At 42.8% G+C, this 10,983-nt stretch overlaps 1 protein-coding gene across 1 annotated transcript; it reads right to left on the bottom strand.

Annotated features, from left to right (window-relative positions):
* Positions 1-10: 10 nt before the first annotated feature.
* On the bottom strand, positions 11-9,871 carry LOC104542199 (obscurin-like; the record flags this gene model as incomplete). Its single annotated transcript, XM_010186423.1, has 8 exons — positions 11-164; positions 765-877; positions 1,101-1,367; positions 5,961-6,224; positions 6,464-6,733; positions 7,163-7,429; positions 8,520-8,795; positions 9,596-9,871. Coding segments are annotated over 8 exons (1,887 nt in total), but the record flags the coding sequence as incomplete, so codon positions are not given.
* Positions 9,872-10,983: the final 1,112 nt, after the last annotated feature.

Raw genomic sequence — 10,983 nt, 5'->3', positions numbered from 1 at the left:
TCAAACATACCATGAACCTTTAGGGTAGCTGATGTCTTGTCTTCAGCTGCCTGACAGGTATAGGTTCCTTGATCTTCGTATTCACACTTGTGAATAACGAGGCTTCTCTTATTTCCCTGGGAAACAATCCCCACTTTTTTACTTTGCCGGAGCTCCTTCCCATCCTAGAAGGGAAAAGGCCAAAGCAGATCACTGTCAACTCTTCTACATCTGCACCAAGCAAGACAAACATTCAGCTTTGCTTAATTCACCCGCCTCATTGGACTTAATGGAACTGTGCTTACTGGAATATATACTGAAATTTAAGCACAGTGCAAAATTTTCCAGAAGTAGGAATAGCTGAAGAGCATGAGCACCTTTTAGTTGACCTAAGACACCTATTTCGAAGGCTTAAGGCACTGAACAGGGTTGGCAATAAGCACCTATCGGCCATTACCTTGAAGAAATGCTGTTATCCCCATTTAAGGGAAGTATCAGCTGAGCTTCAAGGAAGGTTCATTAAATGCCTGAGCTGATCTCCAAAATCAACAACAGCTCAGGAGTTCACTGTAAAGTTTAACTTTCAACCTGATAAACGCATTCAGTAAATAAATAACAACAAGAGTGATGAACTGGGCAAGTAAATTAACATAAGGACAAGAAAGCAATACTAAGAGCTGTGTAGCAAAGGCTCACTCAGAATCCCTGGAAGTGAAATTAAAAGGCTCTCATATCCTTCCAGAGAAGTCAGAAATTAAAATACCCCTATTTGCCAAATGCTGTACCTTAAACCACTTAACATCCACGTTGGGCCTGGACAGCTCACACTCAAATGTGACCTTGTCCTTCTGAGTTATGTTGATGTCTGCCAAAGGTTTGCTGATTTTCACAGGCAATTCTGCAAAAAAAAGAAGAAAAAAAGTCCAGTTAGTGGGGATTTAGGTCTCCAGGACCACCTGGCACAGGCAGAGCTCAGCTTCCATGTTTAAAATATGTTCCTGATGATGGTCCAGTGCTTAGCACCCTTTGCAGTTACAAAGAAAGCTTGTCACTCTCTTAAAAGCTCATTCTCCAGGTCAGGAGAAGACAACCATGTCCCACACCAACCAGGGCCTGTGTACCTGTCACGGTGAGCTTCCCTGATGAATGAATGCCATCTGCTTTGAAGGAGATGAGTCCTGCATCCTCAAGAGCCACCGATGAAAGAGTCAGTGAGTGTTTCTTCCCCAGGACACCGATACTGATATTTGGGGCAGGCTTCAGCCGAACACCATCCTTCTGCCAGGTCCCTTCCACGTCCTCATGTGATACCTCCACCTCAAAGGTGACGGTGCCTTTCTCAGGGACTTCGAGGGGCTGAAGACCTTTCACCAGCTTGATCTGCCTCACTGTAAAAACCAACAGGGACAAGTTGGAGATCTCACACCGAGAGCCATGAAAAAATAGCCTGAGGACTTCCAATTCCTATTCCTCATGTGGGTAGCTGCTAATTAATTGGTATCTGCGAATTAAACAACCACCTTTACGTGAAATAAAGCCTGCTCATGACCATACTGCTGGTATGGCTGCTGTTCCTAAAACTGATGCTTTCATCTGGGACAAACAATTCAACCAAACATTGCAAGTTCCACCACACTCATTCACTGCTTATGCTAGAAATGAGCTTTGTAGTTGTACACACACAGAGGTGGAGAGAGATTCTTGTGCTATCTAAGGTGGCCACCAGTAACCATCAAGAAGAAACACTCTACAAGAAGATAAAGCTGTTCTTTTCCCCAGAAATATGGGGAAGAGCTGTTCACTAGACAAGGTAGCGATAGGACGAGAGGGAATGGTTTTAAACTAGAAAAGGGGAGATTTAGGTTGGATATTAGGAAAAAGCTCTTCAATATGAGGATGACAGATCACTGATTGCCCAGAGAGGTGGTGCAGGCCCCATCCCTGGAGATATTCAAGGTCAGGCTTGATGGGGCTCTGAGCAACCTGATCTGGTGACATTGTCCCTTCTCACTGCAGGGTTGGACTGGATGAGCTTTAAAGGTCCCTTCCAGCCCAATACATCCTATGATTCTGTGATTCTACTTACCATGGGACCAAACTCCCTGTCCTGTAGGGACAAACCACCCAGAGTGAGTTACAAACCACCCAGAGAGGTTTTGCTGAAAGTTGTTGTTCTTCAGGCATAATTCAAGAGAAAGAAGATGATCAATAGGGATTAATAAAGGAATAAGTAATATTTTTTAGCTTTTCAACTAGGATGAAACAAGGGAGGGAAGTAGCAGGGAAAAGAGAAAGCTTTTCGTAAAAGCAAAAAACAACAAAACGTGATGTGGTGTGAAGTGAGCTGACATCTTATAGGTTGGGGACAGAGCATCCGTGTTTTGGGTGGATATTATGTGCTCCCACTACAAGACATCAGTGCCCTATCCACAAGTAAAATGGATTTAGTGTTTAAACTTGTTTCACCCTTAAAAGAAATTAAGCTGTCAATTAAAAACAAAAAACAACAAAAAAACCCTCTGCAGAGCCATGAACTACTCATAGAAACCTTCAGCTCCCTATGGGTCCCCTGGGGTTATTTTGATCTTTTTAGTGCATGTTTAACAGAGATAATCCACATCCAGGTGGAATCTGAATGCAAACCTTCTCCAAAGTCACCACTACTTAAACACAAATTTGCCCCAAGGATGTGTCTTGAACCAGACAAATGAGGGAAGTAAAGACACTTCCAAGGAGCTTGCTCTTTGCTTCCCAAACCAAGACACCAGCTCTTCTGGCTTTGCTCACTGGAAATTGCATTAGTCTCTGATTTCTGAACCGATTTTGCAGCTGTTACCTATCGTCCCATGGTAATTCCCTAAATTGAACCCAGTATACCTGCTACTGTCTAGCCTTTCCCCTAGGTCAATAAATACTCCAGTCCCTCAAATAGTGAACAGACTGAAGATCAAACTGAAATTGTTCTGAGGAGATAGCAGAAGGGACTTGAAAATGCATTAACTAAATAGCATAGCCAATTCTAACTCAGTAAGGGGCCTCCTGGATATATCCACACCTGGTGGTGTACATAGGACTGAAAAAAACCCAAGATGTCATAAAGCAGCGACAGTTGGGGAACGGTAGAATTTTTAAAGGATTTATTTTATTAGACAATATTTTATTCAGAGATTTGAAATTTAATACTCATATTCCCAGTGTAATTTCTGCTATAATTAACTGACCTAATTATGCTTTTCCCTGCTGAAAGCTTAGAGGTGTATCAGAGAAAGAACCACTTTACTCATGACTTACTTTAAGTCTTCCATAAATATCTCCTCCTGGTCACAACTGAAAATAGGTATTCAGCCAGATATGTTACTGATTTGAGCAGATCAGTTGGTTTTAGTATCTCCTAGTATCTTAAGATAAGAACCGATGCTTACCTTTTGATGAAGCAGCTTTTGTAGTGGATTAAATAGTTTGTCACTATGTGAAACTAGTATTCATGTTTACCTTGCTCTGAAAGCAGTCTCAAACCAAACAGTATCAATCCAGTGCTGTGGTTTTTAAATTAAGGTCCTCTAAAATCAGGCTTCTTCACCTAAAGCTGAGCACCAGATTATAGTAACTCAATTCTCCAAACTGTGAGCATTTAAGGGATTTCTGCTGACCTCAGTGTAAGCTCTAACACATTTTATTGAGGAGAGGCCATTTGCTTAAATGCCAAAAAATGGAGCATAATTTCTACTTTTAGAGTCTTGCTTTTGCTCGGTGAAAGCTTGGTGCTGGAGGACTTGGATGCAGGATACATACAGCCTAGTGAGATTCTGGTATTTTCCTGCTGCATCTCATAACCAAGGCTTGGATGATCACACACAGAAGAGTTCCCTGCTACAGTGAGGCAATTGCCCTTTTTGATCACGGTCACTCTGGGATCACCTTGAGTTGCCATCACTGCATGAAACCACCTCAGTTCATCAGTGGAGGAGCTACTTTTCACTTGACACTAAGTGTAAGTGATGAGAATGCAGCTGGGTGCCTGGGAAGCACAAACCCAAATCCTCTCTCTCCGTCAGAATAGGATGTTTATAAACCAGAGACAGATACACATACGTGCTTGTATGACTCACCTTGCACAAATACTGTTGGCAGCTATCAGGACTACCTAATTATTTCAAACCCAAATCCTCTCTCTCCGTCAGAATAGGATGTTTATAAACCAGAGACAGATACACATACGTGCTTGCATGACTCACCTTGCACAAAACACTGTTGGCAGCTATCAGGACTACCCAATTATTTCCTATATAAACCCTGTTCCATCATTTTTGTTTGCACAACTTCGCTACAGCAACAGCCAGTGCCTAAAATCAGATACAACTGAATCTAAACCAAACTGCTGAAACATCCTGTTGGAAGGAAACCCAGTCTGACAAAACATGCCTTTGGGATGCAACGTGTGAAAGAGGATGGAGCAGCAAATTGCCCCATACTGCCCCAAAACATTGTGGCCACAGAAGTGCTATTTGTCTTTATCTTCTGTGGACTCAGTTCATCCCATTTAACTGAGACAGTAAACCTGAATCTAGTTCTAATACAGGATTGTAGCTACCCATGGCTCCTTACATAGTGAGAAAGACACTCCAGAAGGTAATTTACTGCATCTAAGAGTTAAAACACTCTTTAGAGGTCTTCTTTTATCTCTCTGTTGACTACAGAAAGAACTGAAAGCGTTGTGGATTTAGGCTGCATGAATCCAAGCCTGATCTTTCGAGGTTCCTTCCAACTCCTAATATTCTGTGTGTGCGTGTGATTCTGATCTACCAGCTGCTAGTGACTGGTAAGGTCTGTGGTTTTTTGTAGAGCTATTCAGTTTGGGGAAAATAAGAAAAGCAGCTGCCTATAAAAGTGATAACTGGCCCATGTAAGGATGTTAAAGCAGCGAGGTTTTGACAATTTTCAGGCAGGAAGATTCTGAAGATGAAGCTGTCTGAGCAGTGTACAAGAGTGATTTGACAAACCCTGCTCTATACGAGACAGTCTGTCATCAATTTTTTATATCTTTGATACCGTCAGAAGACCACAATATTATAATGCTGGAAAGACCTAGAAAAATCATCTAGCCCTTCTCTCCTGCTCTAGGACATTCTCAGCTCATGTCATCCCAGATAGGTATTTCAATAACCTTTCCTTAAACCAATGAAGGAGGCTCCTAAACCTCTCCAGACAACCAGTTCAGTCATCCAACCATTAAAAAGCTTTTTTATTGCAAAACCTGAATCTCTCTCACTGCAATTGAAGTCCATTATTTCCTGTCATTATTTCCACATGGAGAACAGGTTGTTCCCTTCCACTTCATAACAGCCTTTTATGTACTTGAAGTCGGTTATCAAGTCCGTCCTTACCTATTATTTATGACTTACACAGTATCAATTGGTGACAGGGGTTTTACAGACAAAATTAGATGGCCCTTAAGCGCTTAAATCCTGTCTTCATGTATCCTGTAACAATCATGATGTAGGAAAAGGGACAGAAGTGCAGTGCTACAGCTGAGCCACCATTAGCTAACTTGAAAGGGCAGCACCCTCAGGTAGAAGATTCAATCTTGTAGGTTTTTTAACCCTGATTAGATATAAAGAGACATTCTGAAAGAGGTGGTTGGCAGAGAAGAATGAGGGCAACGGATGGCTGTTGAGGAAATGGTTTGCTAAAAGCCATAAGAAGGAAAAAAACAGAGTGTGAGTACCAGAGAGGGACATTGCAAAGGAAGGAGAAGAATCAGTTAAGAAGCTTAATAGTCAACAGCATGACCAGCCACTCTCAATTTAGTGCCCTTGCTCCCACCTCCTCTCAGTCATTTGACTGATGGCCAAGCCCATGGTAGTGTTCCTGTGTCCCCATGAGGGGAGGGTAGCAGTGGCCATTATGATAATGGAAGAGACCAGAATCCACCTCCAAACCGTGTCCAGGGTATTTATAAAACTGGAGATCATTCAACTTACTTTCTACATTGATCTTGGCTTGGGTCTTGTCATCAGGACTCTCACAGCAGTAGAAGCCCCTGTCTGCAAAGGTGATGTCCTTAACCACCAAGGTATGCTTTGTTCCCTCAGCTTTGATCTCTATTTTTTCACTGGGCTTCAATATGATGCTGTTCCTCATCCACTTCACCTTTGCAGGCTTGGTCAGCTCTACCTCCAAGGTCACTGTGTCCCTCTCTTCAACTGTTTTGGGCTCCAGCTTCTTCTTGAATGAGATTGAGGCCTCTGCCAAACAGAGGAAATATTAATAAGTATGTAAAAGATCCAAAAAACAGGCTTTCATAGAGAATTAAGATGATGGCTCATGTATCTCCAGTCTCAATGCATTCTGGGCATCTCTATTTAATGATGTAAAAGCAAAATTTCCCTGTCGTTAATGTACTCATGCAGAGGGAAGGCCACATAAAACAACACAAGTTACAACATCAGTGACAGGCAGTCAAAGGAGCATCATCGCCTCTTACCTCGGACTCTGAGATTGGCTGTGCTTTCTACACCCTCAGCATTGGCGGAGATTTCAGCTGCGTCTTCCAGCGTCAGATCAGTGATGGTGAGGCTGTGGTTGGCGTCCTTCTGCAAAATCACATACTTCTTGCTGGCTTCAATCTTGACACCATTCCTGTGCCAAGTGACCACGGCATCACTGGGAGAGACGGTGCACTTGAAGACAGCCTCTTTTCCTTCCTCAGAGGCCACGCTGTTGAGACTTGTAACAAATTTCACCACTCTGGGAGCTGACAGATAGGAATAAAGCATTTAGAAGCGTGTCTTTGAGACACAGCGTGAGCACCTTCAAATAGCCAAAAGATTCAATGACTTTATTTGGAGCATCAATTTTTATTACTTACAGTAAGTGATCACAATAATGGGACATTGAATTTCCCATTTCTGAGTAAGTTTTGTGTTTGAAGATGCCAGAAGAGAAAGGCAAAGAGAGGGGAAAAAATCCCATCTTAGATTTGGGGTACTTCATTCTGGCCTTAAATGCAATACAAAGGTCGATTTGTCCACATATTAAGAGACGTGAACTAAACAGGTCCCAAAATCATGGTATTCTTCACAAACAGGTTTGAGGAACAAACTCAGCGTTGCAGAGTTGTAGTGGTTGAGGATGAAAGCCAAGGTTGCCTCTACATTATTATGATTCAGTTCTAGGGACCTACCTTTGGGGGTGACGGTAACGCTGCTCTTGTCATCTCTGGACTCACAGGAGTACTCGCCCTCATCCTCAGCCCGGATCCCCGTTATTGTCAGGGTTCGTTTGACCCCTTCCTCATGGATCTGGAAACGTTTGCCGGGCTTGATCTCGATTCCATTCCTGCGCCACACCACCTTCCCTCTGGCATGGCTCACGTCACAGGTCAAGGAGACGCTGCCTCCAAGCTCGGCGTTAACGGCCTCAAGTTTTTTGGCAAACTTCACTGGGATTTCTGGGACACAGAAGGAAAAAGAGAAACAAAATGATAAAAAGCTTGCTCCAAGAAACTGGTTATGGCTAACTTTTTTAAAAAAATAAATTGATAAACCAACCCAGAACAGATTTGGGGATCAGGGCAGACTGAAACAAACCAGAAATGTGGAAATTTAGGGAGATTCTTCTGACATGGTATTTTAGTATCAGTAGCATTCTGTAAAGCAAGAATAGTGTCTTAAACATGATTGGTTATTGCCTTTCTTTCTTCCTACTCTTTTACCTGATGATACCATGTGGTGTTCTTACATGGAGGGCTGATTTGCCTGACTAAGGGTAAGAATCTGTACGGATGCATAAGCTCTGACACCTTTGTCTCTTCTGTCACTGAAGACACAACCAATGGTGTCAGAGAAATCGAGGGTGTGATTTCTTTTACCCTGAAAGAGATGTTTCAATAGGTTGGATGTATCATGACCCATTAGGAATTACTCCTCTGCAATGACTCCAAAGCGTGCTGAGTGGGTGCATCTCAGCTGCAAACATCTCCAGTGTGGGTGTCTGATGTTCTAGGGCATCACCCCTCTTGTCTCCAATTGTGGAGAAGCTGTACTTCATCCTTTTTGTCAGCTTATAGCCTTAGCCTTGACTAGGGAACAACATCCCAACTGCACCATCCCAGGAACAGAGGAGGATACATGGGGAAAAAGGACCTGAATTGTGACAAACTCACAAACCATCTCCTCACACAACATCCCTCTACCACCTCATCGGCTTTGTCATACTGGTGTGGGAGACCTAAGGCTCTGCCATGACCAGTTACCAGGTTAGGAAGAGACAAACAGCATGAAGACAGTGGGGAGCAGACACCAGGAGAAGTACCCATAATCAGCTTCCTTGTTCCCAAATGACCAGCAAAGGGCAAAAACTGAGTCCTTAGAAGCAGAACTTTGCCAGTCCACAGTGAGGCAGTCACAGCAGCCTCAGCAGCAACTCAAGCCTTGAGGCTGGATCAGTTTTAGAGAGAGTTTGGACTTCACCTCCACCCTACCAAGAGGGAAATGTAGGAGTTGGGCTGGGACACGACCTGTGTGCAGCTCTGTGCTCACCTTTCACCTGCACTTTGAACTCCTGCTTGTCACTCTTTGTCTGACAAGTGTACACGGCAGTGTCTGTGCTCTCAGCCAGCTTCACCGTCAGGGTCCTGGATGCCTCCTCACTCTTGATCTCATATTTTTTGCTCGCCTTGATTTCTGTTCCATCCTTGAACCACTTGACTGCAGCGGTTTCAGGCGTTACTGAAGTAGTCAGCGTGATGCTTTCATGTTCTTGAACAATGAGAGGCTCTTTCTGGACAACTTTCTTCTCAAATTTAGCCTCTGGTTCTAGGAAAGACATTAAAACAGGAAAACCAATAACTTAAATCTCAAATCTTTAACATAGAAGTTTTCTATTACTCTTTCTTCATGACTCACACCACCAGCTCAGCCATAATCTGTAATAACCCAGGGAATACGGCTGAATATTTGTGGCTGTTGTTATCTTCTGCCAAGAGGGAAGGAAGAAAATCATCTGTCAGGGAAATCAGAGCTTCTGCTTAGAAGAGAAGCAAAGAAAAGAAAATGCAAATAAACATTTTATCAGCTGCCCACAAAAAGCTTGTTTCTTAGATGTAAAATGACCTGTGTGATTATTTCCTATCCCATTTTTAGGATTTGAGATCTAACTGTGAAGAAATATTAATATGCTAGTACTTAATTTATGGCCTATTTTCTTTTCTGCTCGCTCTATTCTCTTTATCTTGGCTTCTTATCTTGCACAATGCTTTGCCACAAAACTGGGCAGTTTTGGGGCACACATGGCAGCAAATCAGCTTCTCTTAGTCACCTTTCTCCATAGCTCTATTTCTGCTCTTCAAAACTCCCCACCACTTAAAAAGATTGGTCAATGGGGTGTGTGAAGAAGACACTAAATAAAAAAAACTATGCAGCATTTCCATAGCCAAAATCAGTCCTCAGCTGTATTTCCCACCCCCTCACTGATGAATTAAAAAGATTTAAATTAAGTTGTTATGCGGTTCACCAATGTTGCTCCAGGGAAAATGAGAGCTGCACCAGGGCCACTGGATAGGGAATTCCCAATTTTCCTCTGAGCCACACAGGGAGCTGCTTAGGTGAGTCCTCACCGGTTGCTTCCAACTTGAAGGTCAGCTTCTGGCCTGCAGCCTCACAGATGTATTCTCCAGCATCTTTCTTCTCCAGCTGCTCTATAACCAGGCGCCGGGCTTTGCCCACAGATTCTACTTTGAATTTTCTGGAGGAAATGAGTAATCTTCCATCCTTGTACCATTTCACTTCGGTTGCATCCTGGGCTACCTCGCAGCTGAGGGTGGCACTTTCAGTCAGGACGGCGTTCACCTCTTTCTGGACCTTTTCCTGGTTTATAAATGCAGGTTTTGGCTCTGAATGCAGAAAAGGAAGGAAATACTGATTGAGGGGTTAAATTGAGATCAGTCTTACAAATTTCTGGGCAGGCATTTAGAAAATATTTAGGTTGCCACTTGCCAAAACCAATCACCTTCACTGGGCAATATCTACCCTTCTGTGTGGACCAAGAGGGTCCTTGACATCAATCCTATGATTGCAAGCCCCTATGCAAAAAACATTGAATTCAAATGTTCCCAAATAACATCTTGTCCTGTGTATTACCAAGAGCTCTCAAATTGCTTTTACTTAATGTCAAGGTCACAAATAGCACTATGGGCTTCTGGAATAGATGTTTCACGGTCATTTCCACTGTCACAAATGTGACTTTCAAAGGGATGAAGGAAATATGCTCTCCCTGTAGTGCTCAGGGAGGTCAGGATCGTGGCTGGCAAAGTACCCAAGGTTGTTGGCAGTGTCAACACTCCCTTTAGCATCACATGCTTAAAGCTGTTTGAGCATCTCATGAATCCTGTTCCAAAAAGACAAATTGCTGGGAATCTTTTATGACAAAGGGACGTTTGGCACCTGACAGAAGTAATGAGGCATCTCAGAAGGTTGAGTTCGCAAACACAGCACAAATTCAGAAAAAGTGCTGAGTTTTCAACCCATCTCAATGAGTGCCACTGGCGAAACTGCAAATGACAAAGCATATTCCAGTCTCTCAGTTTTCAGAAATGGGATCATGAATCTAACAAGAAATTGATTTTTTTAATGGATCTTTCATTTCAAGAGGTTCAGTGCTCAAGAATCAACCTTTAGGATCCCAGAAACAAAAGTGATCTAAATAACACGTTGATTATTATTTCTATTACATTTGTACCTGCAATTATTATATAAAAAGACTAAGAATGAGATAGACCTTTGTGCCGTGCTGAAGCCAAATAATCCCATTTCTACAGGCCCAGGCAATCAGGAACAGAAAATAAGGTGAACCCTATACAGTGCAACAAAGCCCAGACTATTGCAACTGAGTTATTGTCTAATAGCTATTAGAGGTATTACTTTATTATCCTTCACTGTAATTCAGACATGATGTGTCTCCCACCTGTGACATCAAGCTTGAAGGTCAGTTTTTGGCCAGCAGCCT

Source organism: Mesitornis unicolor, unplaced genomic scaffold, assembly GCF_000695765.1.
Source record: "Mesitornis unicolor isolate BGI_N332 unplaced genomic scaffold, ASM69576v1 scaffold18546, whole genome shotgun sequence".
In the NCBI taxonomy this organism is placed as follows: Eukaryota; Metazoa; Chordata; class Aves; order Mesitornithiformes; family Mesitornithidae; genus Mesitornis; species Mesitornis unicolor.
Note: the sequence above shows the minus strand (reverse complement) of the source record. Positions and strands in the feature narration are given on the sequence as shown.